This window comes from Heliconius melpomene, chromosome 16 (genome assembly GCF_056956725.1).
Source record: "Heliconius melpomene rosina isolate 202511_hmr_F chromosome 16, ASM5695672v1, whole genome shotgun sequence".
NCBI lineage: Eukaryota > Metazoa > Arthropoda > Insecta > Lepidoptera > Nymphalidae > Heliconius > Heliconius melpomene.
The window spans coordinates 6,083,224-6,102,604 of record NC_140404.1 but is presented as its reverse complement, the minus strand read 5'-3'; the positions used below and the strand labels follow the sequence as shown (position 1 = coordinate 6,102,604).

The window sequence follows — 19,381 nt, the reverse complement described above, 5'->3', positions numbered from 1 at the left end:
TACAAACTTTCAACCCCTTATTTGCACCCTCAGGGGGTGAATTCTAGAAAACCATGAAACATGTGTTTAATTATATACGTTTAAGAGTCTGAATTTAAAATTTTATAAAAATTGGTGACGATTTAAAAAAAACCTATACAAACTTTCAACCCCTTATTTCCACCCTTAGGGGGTGAATTCTAGAAAACCATGAAACATGTGTTTAATTATATACGTTTAAGAGTCTGAATTTAAAATTTTATAAAAATTGGTGACAATTTAAAAAAAACCTATATAAACTTTCAACCCCTTATTTGCACCCTTAGGGGGTGAATTCTAGAAAACGATGAAACACGTGCTCAATTAAATACTTTTAAAAATCTAAATTTCAAATTTTATAAAAATCGGTGCCGATTTAAATTGTTTTCCATACAAACTTTGAACCCCTATTTCACCCCTTTAGGGTTAAAATTTTTCAAAATCCCTTCTTAGTGGATGTCCAGATTACGAAAGTAAACTTTTGTCCAAATTTAACGTTTCTACGCACAGCGGTTAAGGCTGTGCGTGCGTCTTACCTCAGTCAGTGAGGACAAGTCCTTTTATATATATAGATTATTATTATTATTTTATCACTCGAGGAAATGAAATATTTATCTAAATTTATTTGACATTTCTTCGCTCTATTATATTCAATAATATTTATAAAAGCTGGTCAATAATATTTATAAAAAGTAAATTCTTATTTTTTTTTTAAATAATATACTAATAAAACCTATCTTAACTTAAGGATACTTGTACAACTTCCAACAACTCCTTATAACAAAAGCGTAATAATAAAACCTGCCGAGGCGTTCTAATTCAACAAAATTGGAACGATCTCTCGAAACTTATCCAATATTGTATGAAATCGATCATTTGACTTCGCTCTTATAAATACTTATGTATAAATGTAATTGAAGGTATATTTATTATTTATATTGTTAGAAGTATATTTATGTTTGGAGCTTTCAATATAATTACTTTGCCTTGTTTTGTTTTTTTTTAGCTTCACGCTGTATCCCGCATATAACAAGGTGGATTGAGGGAACATAATATTAAGACATTCCGTTTTTCACTTTCCCTAAACACCAGAACCAAAAAATGAAATTATTTTATTTTTTTCGAGTGGGAATCGAACCTACAACCTGTTGCGTTTACAGTCACACGCTTGTTTAAGCTTATTAAGCGGTCGGAATCATACCATGTGTCCTGCGCCACGACTGGCTTAATTTGTTAAATTTTATTTATTCATAATAATATTATTTATATATTAATTTATATTTTATATACAATGTTAAAACCGCCATAATAACATAGTAATTAATTTGTAGTAATTCCAGGTACCTCGCAGGTAGCGGGGAGCTTTCACGCTTATTAAGCAAATCACATGTTGCCTGCGAAATTTCGATTTACCTACGGGTCGTTTCGTCATATAATAAACTTGTTTAATGGCTTGGTGAAATTGAAATTTAGCTATAGTAACATATACAGGTACCTTCTAGATATTATTTAGTGATGCTTCACTATGTATATACTTCTACACTAATACTGTTTAGTATTCGCATATACCTAGCTGGATAGAAAAAGTACTTCCTTAAAAATAGTTTCCATGGAATTTTTGAAGCATTACGTGTTGAGTGGCAGAACTCAACGCCGGGTTTTGCCTCGACACCGGAGCCAAGAAATTAAAGTATCTATTAATAAATAATAATTCATTCCCCTGACTGGGAATCGAACCCGGAACCGTCGCGCTTACAGTCACACGCTTGTGCCATAACGGCCTGCTGTTTTTAATATTTATGCAAATATAGTAAATTTAGTATTAGATACGTTCCCTATAAACCAGTAATGATGGTAATTCAATATAACAACGTAACACATTCAAAGCTCGTAGTGGACGATAATTGCCCTCCCACGAATTAAGGTGGGTTGTGTTAGCTATGTAATTATATTATATGGTATCTACATAGGTATGTGTTATATTCAAACTAATTATATTAATAGTTATCTCCTAAGAATAAAATGTTTTGAGTGATTATTTCTGTTTATACTAAAAATAATAGCAATAGTCCATTGTGACGCAGTGGGACTGTAAGCGCGATGGTTGTGAATTCGATTCCTAGTTGGAATAAATAAAAAGTATGCTAGTTATTCAAATGTTCATTGAATGTAAATGTGTGAACTTATCTTTGTGTTTTTATATGTTCGTGTAAATGTTATCTTTTTTATTTTCCCTAGCAATTTTTTTCTTAGTAAAATTTGTGGGGTAGGCCGGTCCCCTATATTCCTACGCCCATGGACACGGAATTTCCACTTCACGCAATGTTCATGAAGAAGGAAATACTCTTTATCCTTTTGTACGTGATGTTCAGCTATTCACGTTTCCTAGTAGGTAAGTATATGACTAATAAATGCAATTAATTAGTGACAATGATATATATGTATTACAATAATAATACGCAATGCCTCCAGAATTCTGACAAAAATGGAAAACGAAAATGTCTTTATGGGAACGGAGTGTCTCAATATTAGGTTCACTGGATCCCCCTGCCTACCCTGCATTATACGGGTTTCACATTCCTAGTCACATTCTGTGTGACGTTTAAAAAAAATTTAAATCAAGATATATTAGTTTAGAAAACATTCACAGATTTTATTCTAATTAAAGTTAATATACGTCAGACCCAGTTAAGAAAAACATTGTTTTGCAAGTCACGTGGCGGTTGCGATTGCTTTTGGGGTTGCAAACAAACCTAATTAAACTTCTGTGTAAAATTTATAATTTATCCATGGCACTGCAGGCACTGCAGACGGCCGCTCACTGTATCCATAATTTCTTACTTTTTATGGGTAAAAGTGTAAAGGCAATTTCTATAAAATGAAAACCAAAGTCCCACTCGAGTGCGATCCCCACTCGAGGAAGTAAAATATTTATTTACGTTTATATTTCCATTTCTTCGCTCTGGTGTCGAGGTAAAGCGAGGCGTTGAGTTCTGCCACTCAACACGTAATGCCTCCATAATTCGGCAGAAAGTGGGAAACGGAGTGTCTTAACACTAGGTTCCTACCTACCCTGCTGTGTGCGGGATAGAGCGTGAAGCTGATTTTTTTTTTGAAAACCAAAAGATTTCCTGGTTCGCCAAAAATTTTTGATCTCAAAATCATCTTTTTTTACCAAAAAAGGCAACATGACATGTTTTTCCGCGTCGTATTTGATTTTCCTCGTCACAAGCAACTTGTGTTAAGTAGACAATCAACAACTAATAAGACTCTCCGTTTTCCGCTCAATTTTCGAGATATTCCAAATTCGGTGACGGAATTCCACGTGGCACTTTGTCTTTGTATTGTATGTTTCAATCTAGTATCGATTCAAAGTCGTAGAATTATTTACAGTGAAATAGTATCTATAGCTACATAGTTAAAATACAAATGAATCACCAAAATTCCAATGAAATATGGAATATTTTTTATTTTAATATTCATTAGGTTAAATATTATACTTTTCTTTCAATAAAAAATAATTAATATATCCATACCTATATTATAAATTCGAAAGTAACTCTGTCTGTCTGTCTGTCTCTCTGTCTATCTGTCTGTCTGTCTGTCTGTCTTTTACGCAATCAGGGCCAAACCGCTTATTTAATTGTGATAAAATATTCATATAGAGATACTTGAGGGTCTCGGGATGAACATAGGATACTTTTTTTTCTCATATTTGTAATATTTTTGATATATACCAATATATTAAAATACTTATTAATTTGACATGCAATTTATTCTGCCATGTTAATAACAAACGTCGCATTGCTAAGCAACGATTTGCAAAGTTTGTTGTTATAAAACGTCACCCAAAATGAGCTTGCTTAACGCATCTCTCTATTGAAAACTGAAAATAATTTCATAAATATATTTAATCAATATTCGTATAGTTCAGGCGGGCGTAGCCGCGTTCGGGTCCACTAGTAATTATATATTTTTTCATAAGAAAACGAAATATTTCAGAACTCAAAATAGGTATTCCGGTATTAGTTTGCGGGTCACGTGGTGGTATCGATTGTGGGGGGTCGCAGGGTGCAATCATCGCTCTTGTCCCGCCAATAAGTGCACAATTCATTCGTTAGTAAAATCTATACTGTGGTCTACATAATAATAGGTTTTGTTTTATTTCCTGTTGATACGTATCCATACCTATAAATTCAAAAGTAACTCTGTCTGTCTGTCTGTCTGTCTTTTACGCAATCAGGGCCAAACCGCTAATTTAATTGTGATAAAATACTCATATACAGATACTTGAGGGTCTCGGGATGAACATAGGATACTTTTTTTTCTCATATTTGTATTATTTTCGGTATATATCAATATATTAAAATATTTATTAATTTGAATATGCAATTTATTTCGCCATGTTAATAACAACCGTCGTTGCTAAGCAACGATTTGGAAAGTTTGTTGTTAGAAAACGTCACCCGAGATGAGCCTGCTTAACGCATCTCTCTATTGAAAATTGAAAATAATTTCATAAATATATTTAATAAATATTCGTATAGGTCAAGCGGGCGTAGCCGCGTTCGGGTCCACTAGTCTATATATACGAGTATATATCAAGAAACGTGCCAGCGTGTCGAGCCAAGTTAAAAAGCTAGAAACGCGTAATGTGTATAAACTATTTTTAGCTACCAGCGGCACAATGGTGTGACTGTAACGCAACGGTTGTGGGTTCGATCCCTACTCGAGAAAGTGAAATATTTATTTACGTTTATATTTCCATTTCTTCGCTCCGGTGTCGAGGCATAGCGCTGCGTTGAGTTCTGCCACTCAACACGCAATGCCTCCAGAATTTAGCAGAAAGTGTCGAACGGAGTGTCTTAACACCAGGTTCCCTCTGCCTACCCTGCTGTGTGCGGGATACAGCGTGAAGCTGATTAAACAAGTACAAGCTGGAAGAATACTAACATGCAAATATCATTAAGGCTGTACGCAAAAAAAAATACAGTAAAATTTTACACGCATTTAATTCCAATGCCTGTCACATACAATATATGTAGGTACTTTTTTATACCATTCTCATCATGAAATATTGTCACGTAATTAATGAGGTCGCTCTTCTGGGAAAGTAAAAAAAAATTAAAAATATATTATATTGCTTTAAGAAAATTGTGAAAAATTTCTATGATTTCAGTCGAATTGGTTCCATGATTGTTTAGCGTTGTTTCTTTGGCATCCTTGAAACTTGTCAGGGGTGCGTCAGGATCGCTTTCACAGTGATCAATCAATGTTCCAAAGTCTTTTGCTAAATTTGATAAGGAACCCCAAAATATACTGGATAACAATAGTTACTTAAGTTACGAGGTTTTGTTTATTTTCTTGGCGTATAGACTTTTATTGGGCAGCTTCCGTCTCCTTAATAATTGGTTGTAAGGTCAAAATAACCTTTTAGCCAAAATAGGATTATTTATATGTATTATTTCTAGTAGATCGTGGCGCAATAGCACAAGTCTGTGTTTGTAAACGCGACAGATCTTGGGTTCGATTCCCACTTGAGGAAATGAACTTTTTTATATTTTTATTTCTCTCTGACTCTGAAAATTTAACGAAAAGTTTGAAAAATTCTTAAATTCTTTCTGTAATTTTTAAGACGCTAGGTTCCCTGATATATCCGGGATAAAGTGAAAGTGAAACTGAAAAAAAAACTAAACTGTAAACTCAGATATATCCCAATTATTCTATAACAAACAATAAGAAACAAACCAACATAACGACTGCTTACAATAGTAAACAATTAACAAGGTGGTTTAAGTATACGAATTATCTCGATTAATTATACAAACTCCTCACAAACCCCAACACAGGCTGTCAGCGATATATATCAAATATTCAAGCAGGTTCGCTCGGGGGAGCGGTAATTTAAATAAATATTATTTCAGCACATATCTTATGCATGAGCTTGCAACCCCTAGGATCGGGGTGGTCTCTATAAACTTTTTTATGTACTGTGTTAAAGTATATATTGGAGAAGTGTTTTTTTTATATTGAAATATATATATATATTTTAATGGATTTTAGGTAATGTTTATTTTGGATATTGTTAAAGATTATATGAGATGTATTTAAAATAACTATTATATAAAGCACTTAAAATAAAAAAAATCAAATTGGTTTTACCGTATTTTAATAATATATCTAATAATATTTAGAGACAATATGTAAAAAAAAATGTTTTGAAATTTGATAGAAACATGTAAACTTTAAGCGTCCTTAATGTCAATCGAACCCACGGCCCTTTCATATACCAATATTAGCAAACTACGTTATGATATAGTTAAATTTTCAGACAGAACAGGCAGAGGGTATCTAGTGTTATAACACTTTCCCTTTTTCCACCGAATTCTGGAGAAATTGCGTGTTGACAGAGGTATTAAAATTGATCGCTGCGCTTATCCTCGTAGACGAAATAAAAATATTAAATATTTCATTCCCCTATTGGGAATCGAACTGACAACCGCGTTTACCGCTACACGCTTGTGTTCCTGTAGGCCTTAAAAATATTTACATTTCAAAATAATAATTTCAATTTTATTTTGCAAATAAGACAGTAAGTAGTCTCTATATATTATTACAGTCTACCTTCAAAGTAATTTCCCGAGCCGTAGTTCAAATATAGGCTGTATCACGTAGAGAGCATTAGTTCGGCACTGGCAACTCTAATGGCACGGGTTGTACGTGTTCGTATGTATCGTATAATTAAATCAAACCATTTCTAGATATAATATATTAGGTGAAAATTTATTAAGGCTTAATTGTTTAAAATATTTATTTGTATATATATTTTGGATTTATGTATAAATGTTTTTTTAAATTTATAATTTACTTATTTACTCTATAATGAACTTATTTTATTAACTTTATAATGCAATATGAATATGTATTTTTTAAATTAATTTTAATGTAGCAGGATTTGAAGCGCTTTCAGCAATAAATATGATCTTATCGAGCTTTACCTCAACACTAAAGCAAAGAATTGAAAATACTAATTACATTTTCTCGAATGGGCACTGAACCCCTAACTTGTCGCGTTTAAATTCTCACCTTAATAATAATTGCTTCTTAAATGTGTTTTAACGTCTTTTGACAAACACTACCAATACATATCTTCTAAACACTCAATTCGTATGAACAAAAGGTATACCTACTCTATACATTTTAGCTTAGCACAAATTCGACAAATTAAATAACAACCAAGAAGATAGAAAAGATACTTGGATCATGGACGCTGCAAGTGCTGCTTCTCACGCTGTTCCAAGACGATATATTCAATTTATGGGTTTTTTAACAGCGTTCAACGTTCGCCGCGCAGGTGTCGATAATAGTCTGCTTTTCCTTCCATTTTGTTGTAGAAATTAACTTTTATTGACAAAGTATAATAAAAGTCGTATAGATATGTATATGTTTCAATATACGAGTATAATATTATTGTTTTCTTTGATAAGTTTTTTTTTCTTTATACTCCAGTACTCCCAGAGGATGGTAGGAAAATATAATTATATTTGCTTTTTTAAATGGAACTCTTCCGTGTAATAATTATATAAATCTATATATATAAAATCGAAAGGTCACTCACTCATCACGAAATCTCAGAAACTACAAGTGCTAGGAATCTCAAATTTTGCATAGGAGTTATTTATAGGACGTAAGTGCTCGCTAAGACGGGAATTTGCAATATTCGATTTCTAAGGGATTGTTTTTGCGGTCGAAAGTTTGTATGAAACTTCGTTACTACAAATGCTAGGAGTCTCAAATTTTGCATAGACGTCACTAGGACGTAGTCATGGAGACAGAAATTAATAATAACATAGTTAACGCGGGTGTAACCGCGAGCGGGTCGCTAGTATATAATATAGCTTTTTTGAATAATAAATATTCCTATTACAATTATTTGCCCTACTTTTTTTATTTTACTAGTAACTTGATTAGATTATTATCCAATTAAATAACTTAAATAAAAATAACTTTAATTTGTAAAACATGAAAAAACACAGTTTCAATTTCAATTTGCGAGGGTTAAAAGCAAGAGATACTTCTCGCGTTTCCGATTTGGTCGATTTATGAGATTTTTAACAGCAACACCGCCCGCTGCAGGTGTCGGTAATGGTTGCTAGAGTTTATTTTTTACTTTATAACATTTAAATTTTTAGTTAAAAATCGTTGTCCTAAAAACTTATAAGATTAAATTGAGGTAAGGTGTGAAATCGATTCCGAGTATTTTTTATTATAACGATAACTAAATTGAAAATTTATCGGTACTAACTAAAAATAACTAAAAATAAAAAAAATTCTATTTTACCAATATCAGAATATGCAGTGGGTAAATGACTCAGTAAATGGGTTAGATTTCAAACTTGAAGAAGACTCTTTTTCATTGCCTTACTTACTTTATCACTAACTAACATACAATAACTTGAAATGGAAAGCGAAGACAGAGTTCTTTGACATAAGGTTATCTGTGCTTCCTCTGCTATATACCTTCAGGATATGCCGTGAAGCAAAATAATTATAAAATGATAAAATCATACTTCAAAAGATATACAAAATTTTAGATCTAATTGAATTTTCATCAGTTCATTTCCCATTTTTGGATTTCCTTGTTTCAGTATGAAGACTAACAAAATTACAGGCTAGTATAGAATAGAAAACAAAGAATATAAAAAAAATCAGATCTCGTAAATCATGAACGAGGACAGTGCCCACTAATTACTCAACGCGTCTCCCATAAATTATCCTCTACACTTCAGCCGGCCAATGTTTAATTAAAAATGACTGATTTATTCCTCTAGTTCCAAACGTAACGTGCTCTCATTCTAATCAAAACTTTTCTAAATTTATACGAATACAAAAAGGAGTTAAATATTATGAAAATGTTATAATATATATCTAATTTGAAATTCGTTCTAAGAATTTCCTCCAGTCAGTTAAAATCACAATATTCAGTATAAAATTTAGACAGTAAGATTTTTGATAAATATATATGTTTTATTATTAAAAAATAAAGATTAAAAACGTAAAAATACGGAGAGATTCTCCGTTCTCTGTTTCTATTCTATCGTCTTTACAATGGGGGATGCTCTCGTAAATTACTTTATTTGGTACCACCATTATCGTTTGCCCATTTTGCAATTAAAAAAGATAATGTTTTAAATAAAACTTTACATAAGATTCTTCAAATATCGTCTATTTTCTTCGATAATAGCACAAATATTATTTGAAAATTTTCCCGAATACATGAATTAATGAATTTATATACAATTTTGTACATATTTGTACCGACGAAAATTCATATAATTTAAATACAAACAGCCAAAATGAATGTTGCAAATTTTTATTTGATATACAAGCAATAACTGGGGCTTATATTTCATATTGTATTGCAAAGGAATCCAGATAGAATCAATTTCCCGTTGCTTGTTACTTTTCATGTTTCGAATATTTTCAAATATGTATGTACATTTTACTGAAATGTGTGGAATATTTTAAATTGGTTATTATTTCATTGAATTGTATTAATATTATATTATTCGTTCAATGTTTCATTGTTTTAAAATGTTAAATTTACCAATCCAATATTTGAAATATTTTATTTTGTTTACTCAAAAAAATAGTACTGATTGGTTGCAAAATCTTCATTGCTATGATTTACATTTTTCATTCAAAATAATAAACTTTTTTAATTGATAAATTGATTTTTTTCAACAGAAGCAAGAAATGTACATATTTACCGTTTCTCCTGCTATAACTGAAAGGAAAAAAAACATATAAAGATGTTTTTTAGAACTATTATAAATATAAAAATGAGACCACTCTAGTGAAATGAAATAACTTCCCACTTCATCAGGTACGTAACATTTGTAGATTCGATCCCCACTCGTGAAGTAAATTGCTAAAAGAAATAAAATTTATATCATAAATAAAAACAAATAAATTTAGCAAAAGTAATAAAGACCTACTAGAGAAACGTAAACCAGTGAACAAGTACGATTTTCAACAACACTGACGGTGGATTCGCTTCACTTCTTCTAATACCATAAGTACAATTTCACGAAAGTACCCCCCTGTTTACAGCGCAATAAAGTCTCAAAGAGATAAGTTAAAACAATACTATACCTGCATTTTCATCTTTTGTTGAAATTGCATTAAAACTTTCAGTTCCGTAAAACAAAACGTAAAAAAAGGTAATTTTTCTCTCGAGTTTTTATTCGCCACATAAAATCAACTTTGAAACGTGGTTGAAGTTTGTTATAAATTTACAAGCTATTAAAAAGTATTTTCATGTTTATGTAAATTTTATTATATGCCTTATAGTACCGTGGTTGTAATTTGTAAAGATAATTGGGTTTGTGGATTTGAATCTCTGTCGTTATTACAGGATATTTTTATTATATATATTTATTTTTCCTGTTTTCTTTCTGTGTTCGGGGTAAGACATAAAGCTTAAAAAAATCTTTAACGGATAATATTATAATCTAGATAATGGCTAAATAGTGATTATCTTCCATAATTATAAATATTAGGGGCTGGATTTTTTGATATAAATAAGTATATAATATACTAGGATTTCTAATACATAATCAACAGCATAAAAAAACAATTTTTCACAATTTATTAAATTTTATTATTAAATCTTTGGTAAACATAAACACTAAGCAATTTTTTTGACAATTTAAGAAACATTATAAATAAAGCTTATAATTTAAATAAAAGTATTTACAAAATAAAAATAATATAATACAAAACCTAAGGTAAAATATTTCGTATTAAAAACATGAAAATTATATTATTATTTGAAAACAAATTATAAATAATTAAAATTATTATGAGATATACAATAAAATCTATTTACTCGGAAGTTTCGTTTTTCGACTCGTATAATTTATTATTCGAAATTCGATGGCATTTGGAGATGACAAAAAATTGTACTTACTTACTTTAATCTGTATTATAGTTTTTATTTTTATATACATATATTTCACGCTGTATCCCGCACACAGCAGGAAGGCATTGCGTGTTGAATGGCGGAATTCAACGCGGCTCTTCGCCTCGACATTAGTGTGAAGAAATGAAAATATAAATGTAAGTAAATATTTTTATTTCCTCGATTGGGGATCGAACCCACAACCATCGCGTTACAGTCACATCCTTGTGCCGCTGCGCCACGACGGCTGGTGACGAACGGTATTATAGTTAAAATTATAGGTAATTTCTTTTTCCAGAGCCCGCTAGTGTACATACTTAATCTGTAAAGGTTTACTTACTTTATTTTGATATCTTCAAAGTAAATAGTAATGAAATCTTTATTTATTTTAAATAAAGATTATTTTTTATAAACTATGATAAACAAAAATATTATTTTAAAAGAAAATATTATAAGTAAACAACATTATGATAAAGACTTATACAAAGGCCAAAGCTTTTATCCCGAATCAAAGTTCCCACATTTCTTTGAAAGATTATATTATCTTATAAATATTAATACTAGGGATCTACTATTTCTAGTCTTAACACTCTATGTATTTAGAATAATGAATAGTGTTATGTGAAAATTAATTAAGATACTTTTTTAGAAATCACAAAAAAAATACGTAGCGGGGTTTGAACCCGGTCCTCTTGGTGACCAGCCGTATGGCTTAGGAATCACAGCGCTCGGACGGTTTTCAAGAGACTGAAATTCTTCTACGTTCAAATTTTTCTCCTTCTTCTAAAAAAGTATTTCTCTTTCTTAAGCGTGGAATATTACTTTAAAAATGTAAAAAATGCGTATTAAAATATATAAATTGTAACAATTGTATAACATATTTAATATTATTTACATATAATTTGCATAACACCATCCAATTTTCTAACAATCCTTCACGTTTACCGACAATGGTCCCCTCGAGACAACTTTCAATAACTTGTACTGTATTACTAAAACTAAACTACTTACTAATATATGAAATCGGAATTTCTATATAGTTAAGGTATATAGCCTATAGTAATTTAGTTAATATTAGAAGTTTGTATTTAAGTTGTATTATTTGATTTCATTATCAATTTAGATATTAATATATTAAATTAACACCAAGAGGCACAAAGTGTGACTGAAAAAGGTAGTAGGTTCGATTTCCACTCGAGGGAATGAAATATTTAATATATTCACAATTTCGCTCTGATGTCACTTCCAGAATTGGAAACAAAAATAATTAAAATGGGAATGTTAATAATATTATGCTTATTTAAAAGCCTATAATTTTACATATGATCATTTTAAGGTTATATAAATTTACTACGTGAGATAGTAGTGGGTTGTATTCTAATCGAGGAGATATTTGAATTTATAAAATTGAATTATAACTCAGTTAGTTAGATGTGATGGTAAGAATTTAAAATGATTTCTATTTCGTTTACATATTATATTGACATTTTACAATGACTACTTAATAAATAAACTACATTCTATACAACTAAAAGTAAGCCATTCAACACTTTAATAACTACACTAGAATACTGTTATTCAATTACGATCCTATTCAAATGTCATAGTACAAAAAACAAATGTATTTATTTCAATACACACGTTACCTATACAATATATAAATAAGCACAGTACGGCCAACTAGTCGTGGCTACTGTGAAATTAGATTTTTTGATCTGTTGCGCATTGTTTATTCTAAAAAAAATAATTAAAAATAAGAAAACAATTTCAAAATCAAATCTACGCCATCTACAGCTAACTTTATAGTGGCCACAACTCGTCAACCGCACCGTACCTGTATACAGCATGTTATATTAATTATATTTTATACGGCGGAATGTTTTCCGGTAATGATTCCGGTTGTTTTGTTATACTCGTATTCTCTGTGGCCGTTGCGACGCGACGCCGTTGTGTTTTGATTGTTCTTTAATAGGCCTTTTTTATCTCTGAAATTATTTATATTAAAATATATGGGTGTGTGTGTGTAGTAAGTTCAATTTGTTTTGGCGTTTTTATATTTAAATTAGTAACTGATATATGTAGAATAAATTTTGCTATATTGCACAGAGTATAGTAAAAAATGAGTTCGTATATTTCAAATAATAATTTGGATAATATTATAAAAATATATTCCTTTACAGGTTAATAGTGAAGAAAATAAAGACAATTTCAAAGTCAAATAAGAAAAATATTAATTCAATGTGTAAAACTAACCTTGAATTAATGCTAGCCTCTCGTTTACTCCTCTTCTTGTAACAACAACTAGCTATGACTCCTTGCCTCTTCCAAATCAGTAGTAATACATCCAAAAGTATCAAACAAATGAATACAGCGAGTATCGCTATAATTATTATTTCTCCAGATGATAGTGACAGTTCTTCTTGTGCTTATTTAAAAAAAAACATTAAACACAAAAATTAATTAAATAGGTACAATTTAAATTAATTATTAAAATAATAAATGCAAGCATTTAGATTGAAAAATAACAAAATAAAAAAAAAACGTCATTAAAGCTTTCGCGGTGTGACATATATCCTTCCTTATTAAATCCTTCCCTTCGGGAGATGCGACACATATAGAATATACCATACTATGTAAAATAATAGTCTACGACGCGATGTCGTTTTAAATTAACATTTTTTTTTTCATTTATTTATGTACCACACACAAGAAAGAAAGTACAGAAAACTTATAACAAAATAAAAATGTGTACAATGGATAACTTATCTCTAATAGAGATCTCTACCAGAAACCCTTGAATGTAGGAGATGTTAAAAGAAATGATTCGGGTGCGGTATTTTAATATTATATTTTAATACTAGCGACCCCCTTGCGGCTTCGCCCGCTTTTACTACTGGATTATTCATATAATGTATGTTTTCAAAGCACTTAAGATAATGTGAAAATTAATTAAACCCTAATGCAACCCGCATTTTCGTAGTTTCAATAAGGATTTTCCAATTGTTTTACACGGCAAGGATTTTTTAGTAGGTACCGTAATTTTAAATCTGTGCTACTAATCTTTTCAAGTACTTATTAAAATATATTTAAATGACTATTTTTAGATAGTTAAATGACTATTTTTAAACGGAATAAATTATAAACAAAAGCCTACCTACTAATAACTACTACAAAAAATATGAAACCAAACATATCGCGCTGAAATAATACATTCAACTCCAATTATCCAATACGTTCAAACGCATCTAAATCTTCGTTGCTATGCCTCTATAGCGGGCGGGTTTTTTTTTTCGAGCTTGTGGTTAATGCTGAAGAGGGTATTCTGTCCCTGATGAAAAGCAAGCACTACGTGGCTGCCTGTGAGGAAAATTAAATAGAATGCATTGGCCGGGAATCGAACCCGGGCCGCCCGCGTGGCAGGCGAGCATTCTACCACTGAACCACCGATGACTGCTCATGACGCGCTTGTATAAGCAAAACGTCGCGGGGCGCGTTTCGCAGCAAGGATGTTTTAATAATGTAACAACTTCTAAAGTACTTATTAAAATGAAAAAACAGTAAAAGACAGTTTTGATCTACATTAAATGGCCAACGTAACTAATATACTTATTTATATGCTGAGAGTAAGGGATAAGTAAAACTTGAGTCGGCACAGCTGATGAGTCAACGACGTGATGTGTCAACAAGTAAATGCGTTTTTCTCTAAAACTATTCGCAATTTCGAAATGTTGTAAAAAGAAAATTTTATCTTCGTTTAACGTAGAAAATTAATGAAGTATTTTAAAGGATAAGGATTAATATCATTATGGAAAAATATCCCTCACAATAAAAAATATATTGAAATTACTATTTTTAGACAGAAATATGATCACTACACGTTATCCTTAAAAGATAAAAATATGCTGTCGCGGACTTTTTTGTAGATCTTATTAAGAGGAACAATACTCCAGTACATTATTTTCATGTAGTACTTACCATTAAAGCAGCGCATGCGCGAAAGTGTCTCAATGTGTAGGACTTTAGACACATTTATCGTATTTATGTTAATTTACATAAGAATGTACAAATAATAAACTATATATAAACCTTCCCTGAGAAATACTCGACCTAATGGTGAAAACCGCTTAAAAATCCGTTGGGTGGTTTAGAAGAAGAAGAGTTAGAAAGTTCAGACAGACACGAAAAGCGACTTTGTTTTATAAGATATAGGATAGGATGATGTATTTTAATAATATGTATTTATATCAATTAAATAAAAAAATAATAATTGTGTTCATTTAGATTGAAATAGATTTTATAAAATATTTAAATTTAAATAAATACCATTTGTTTTTATAATATATTTTACCTGCAGTTGTAATAATAATATGCGCAGCGCTAGAATTTCCTAACGAATTGTGGGCGACGAGTTCAAAATAATACGTAGTGTTGGACTCTATTTTATTTAAATAAAATTCTTCGCTCTTTTCTAGAGTTTGCTTTTCACATTTAGCATCCTCAATTAATCCATTAGTCATCTGTAATAATTTGAATTTTTTTCAAAATAACCAATTTTTTCTACAATTCCTTTTTTATCTATACTTATTTATTATAAACAATTAAAAATAAATTAAGAAGTAACTTTGTCCTTTTTGGAGTTTAGCAATCAGTGAATCGTTTTTAAGGTAATTAAGCAGGAATAAAACTTTGACGAGTAGCATTAAATTAAAAGGAAAAATATCTAATTTCGCCATAAAGTGGAATAACCTTCCGCTGCTCAACACGCAATGCCTCAAAATATTTAGCGGAAAGAGGGAAACTTAACTTAACATTTGGTTCCCTCTACCTACCTTGCGGTATGCGGGATACAGCGTGAAACTGATTTATCATCTTTTAATTTATACTTACTGGGCAATATCGCACTGAGTAAAAATCAATATCTTCATTAGCAAGAGTCTTCCATTTTAATATATTGGAAGTTTCCACTAGTTCTTGTATGTTATCTTCGAACACTGGCTCGTCGGGTGTCGATCTAGAATCATTTCTGAATAGAACGTGCATATTATAGCTAACTACTACAGATTATAATAATATACTTCAGGTGCAGTACAAATTTATAAATATAAAACAAAGGAGAAAGGAAAAATAAGGATATATAACAAGTAAGTGAAAATTCTTGAATTTATCAATATCTCCTAAATAATTTATTTAATTTTTAAAATTTAATGTTAACATACTCTACTATAAAATAATAATAAAAATATAAAACAACACCATTTAATCTTATTTTTTATTATTAAATTCAATTATAAGATTAAATTCTAAATCATTTGATTTAGAAATGAAACTGACAATTGATCTCCTCCCCCACCATTATTATTATTCTAAAGAAAAGAAGCACGAATGTTTTATTATTTACTAAAAAAATATATAAATATAACGTATATTTACTTTTTATTATAAACAACTTACATACATAAAATACTTATTTAGAAAACGAATGAAAATTTTAACGTAGCGGAATTAGAACCCGCGGCTCTTAGAAATTCCGCTACCCAGAAATAAATAGCCCAATTTTGAAAATTTTATACTTATTTCGTAATAAATAATTTCCTTCCTGAGTGTGGAATAACACTATAAAAATGTAAAAAAAATACATACATTCGACAAAATACTGTACAACGCTACCAGAATCAATAATAAACATTTACCAAATTGAATTTCAGCTTTATTTGACGTTGAAACCCAATTAACTTTGATATAGGAACTCGAATACACGGAAACAACACGAGTTGCAACTATGTTGGGAAGGTCTAATTTAGCTCTACGTTATGTTCGATACTAACGATTTTGATTTTAGATAAATAACACACATATATATATTCAATTTCGTTATAGAATAATATATTTTTTTATATTTGTAGTTCCGTCCTCCTAAAAGATTTATGAAGGAAAAATGAGCGGTGAGAGAGGTAGGGACAAACCCCGGCTGGCCCTTGAAAGCACAATCAAATTGAAGATACTGGAGTTAGGTCACGTAAAAAGCATGAGAACCCCCGGTAGGGTCTGTATGAAGAGGTTGATGGCAGTGGACGAGGCGAAAGAGGTATGTAGAGACTACTCCGCTACGAACACAGCTTGAAGAAGATTAGATTATAATATTTATATAGAAACGGTATTGATGCTAATATATTATTTTTTTATTCGATTTATTAAAAGTGAAAGAAAAAGTGGGCACTAACAATGTAGAATTTTTGCGAGCACGCTGGAAAAAAAGGAAAAAGTGTAGTGGTCACAGCGCTGTTCTTGACGTTTTAACGGAACTATTCATTATTAACGTAAACGACACACAGACGATAGTGAAAATTATGAGGATGTTTAAATGTAATAATGTAAAAGCCAGCCGTAGCGCGGGGACACTAGCGTGCGAAATGCGACAGGTTGTAAGTTCGATTCCCACTTGAAGATATCAAATATTTAATATTTTCTTTTGTTTGATTGCCACGCAATGCCTCCAGAGTTTGGTAGAAAATCTGGAGGCATTGCTTTCTTAATGAAACCGAGTGACAACACAGCGTGAAACTAAAAAAAATTGTTCTAAAATTTATTATATCAAGTTTTATATCTAGATATCATTTAAAATAAATTCCCGAATCTTTCGTGATTTTACACGTAGGTACCTAAATGGGACGATCAAAGCAAACCCTCGGATTTTCGCTTCACGAACCTGAATAAGCTTTAAGGCTGTTAGCTCTAAAACGGTATTAGATATTCGCAGTATAGAAATTAAGCGCCCGTATTTTGGGTAAAATAAATTTAGAGATTGTAAGTTTAGAAATCAATGAGTATTTTCAATGGTATCAATTAATTAAGTTGCTTATCCTCCTATAAATCCTTCATCCATTTGAAAGTTAAAGTGAAATGTAAAAAAAAACAAAATTACTTTGTTTTTTGCTATACACAAATCTATATATATAAAATCGAAAGGTCACTCACTCATCACGAAATTTCAGAAACTACAAGTGCTAGGAATTTCAAATTTTGCGTAGGAGTTATTTATAGGACGTAGGTGCTTGCTAAGACGGGAATTTTCGATATTCTACTTCTAAGGGGTTGTTTTTGGGGTTGAAAGTTTGTATGAAACTTCGTTACTACAAATGCTAGGAGTCTCAAATTTTGCATGGACGTCACTTATAGGACGTAGGTAGGTACTCATGCAGACAGAAATTAATAATAACGTAGTTCACGCAGGCGAAGCCGTGGGCGGGCCGCTAGTATTATATATTATTGGTGATAAAAAGTAAGAATTTTTAAAAACAAGTAAGATAAAGAATATTGCAATATTTTTTAACATTAATTTATAGATAGAAATAAGTAGAAAGAAAGATAAATGGACGTGTGGATATTTAGATAGATATATCGTTAGATAGATAGACACAGTTTACAAGAAGCTAACAAAAACATACTTACTTTTCAAGAGTCTCAAAATCAAAAATTTCACTCCAAACCCCGTCCCCCACATTATTAATGGCGGCAAATCTAATATAATAACTAGTGTTTGCCTTTAGCCGGTCCAGTTTAAACGGTCTGTCTATGGACCAAGTCCTGTTCATATGGATATCAGTTATATTGTAATTTACAGATTCGTCGTATTCAGATTTGTAACCGATGACGTCAGGTCCCAACACCTCGTATGGACCATATATTGAAAATATAACGGAATTCGATGTTATGTTTAGTATTGATACCTAGAATTAATAATTAACAATAAGATTAGTGTTATTTTCTCTAAATTGTGTTAATAAATTAAGGCCATAATGGCACAGTGAGAGAATATTTGATTATAAGCGCATTGGTTGTGGGTTCGATTCTCACTAGGGGGTATGATTATATTTTTAATTTATTATAATTTTTCCGCTTTGGGTATATAAAGGTATAGAATGAAACTAGACTCTCTACGATTAGTAATATTTAAAAAAATATGATAAATTATAGTTTAAATTTAAAAATGTACTTAAATATAATTGAGAACTTACAGTATTAATAGCTGGCGGTGCGAATCCTTCTTGCACTAATATAGTTTTATTCGCTTGACCAAATTCGTTTTTCACTAAACATTCGAATATTCCATACATAGTTTTATTTACGATAACAAGCGGGTCATTGTGAAAAGTATTTGCCATTATTTTGTTAATTTCCACTTCTTCTTCGGTTGATAATTTTCTGTCTGTTAATCTAGAAAATATTTTTTTTCTTAGTAATTGAGAAATGTTACTACTTCTTCTCGTCCACGATTGTTGTGGTTTAATTTTTGAGGCCGGGTCCTATTTTAATTTTGAGAAAAAGCGCATCATTAGATTCCGCTAGTAGATGAAGTATCCAATATCTATATTGGGAAAGTGTAGAGGAGATAGTAAATGC

General features: G+C 30.8%; 1 protein-coding gene across 3 annotated transcripts in view; it reads right to left on the bottom strand.

Annotated features, from left to right (window-relative positions):
* Nucleotides 1-10,657: 10,657 nt before the first annotated feature.
* LOC146530808 (fasciclin-2-like) overlaps nucleotides 10,658-19,381 on the bottom strand; it is a 28,416-nt gene continuing 19,692 nt past the window's right edge. For 2 of the 3 annotated variants that reach the window (XM_085199466.1, XM_085199468.1), the window contains 6 exons: nucleotides 18,997-19,195; nucleotides 18,431-18,708; nucleotides 15,869-16,004; nucleotides 15,330-15,498; nucleotides 13,235-13,406; nucleotides 10,658-12,966 (listed from right to left, as the gene is read on the bottom strand). In XM_085199466.1, the coding sequence (XP_085055592.1) occupies nucleotides 12,846-12,966; nucleotides 13,235-13,406; nucleotides 15,330-15,498; nucleotides 15,869-16,004; nucleotides 18,431-18,708; nucleotides 18,997-19,195 (1,075 nt within the window). In that variant the 3' untranslated portion in view covers nucleotides 10,658-12,845. The remainder of the gene's footprint in view (nucleotides 12,967-13,234; nucleotides 13,407-15,329; nucleotides 15,499-15,868; nucleotides 16,005-18,430; nucleotides 18,709-18,996; nucleotides 19,196-19,381) is intronic. The other variant, XM_085199467.1, reaches the window with a different exon arrangement.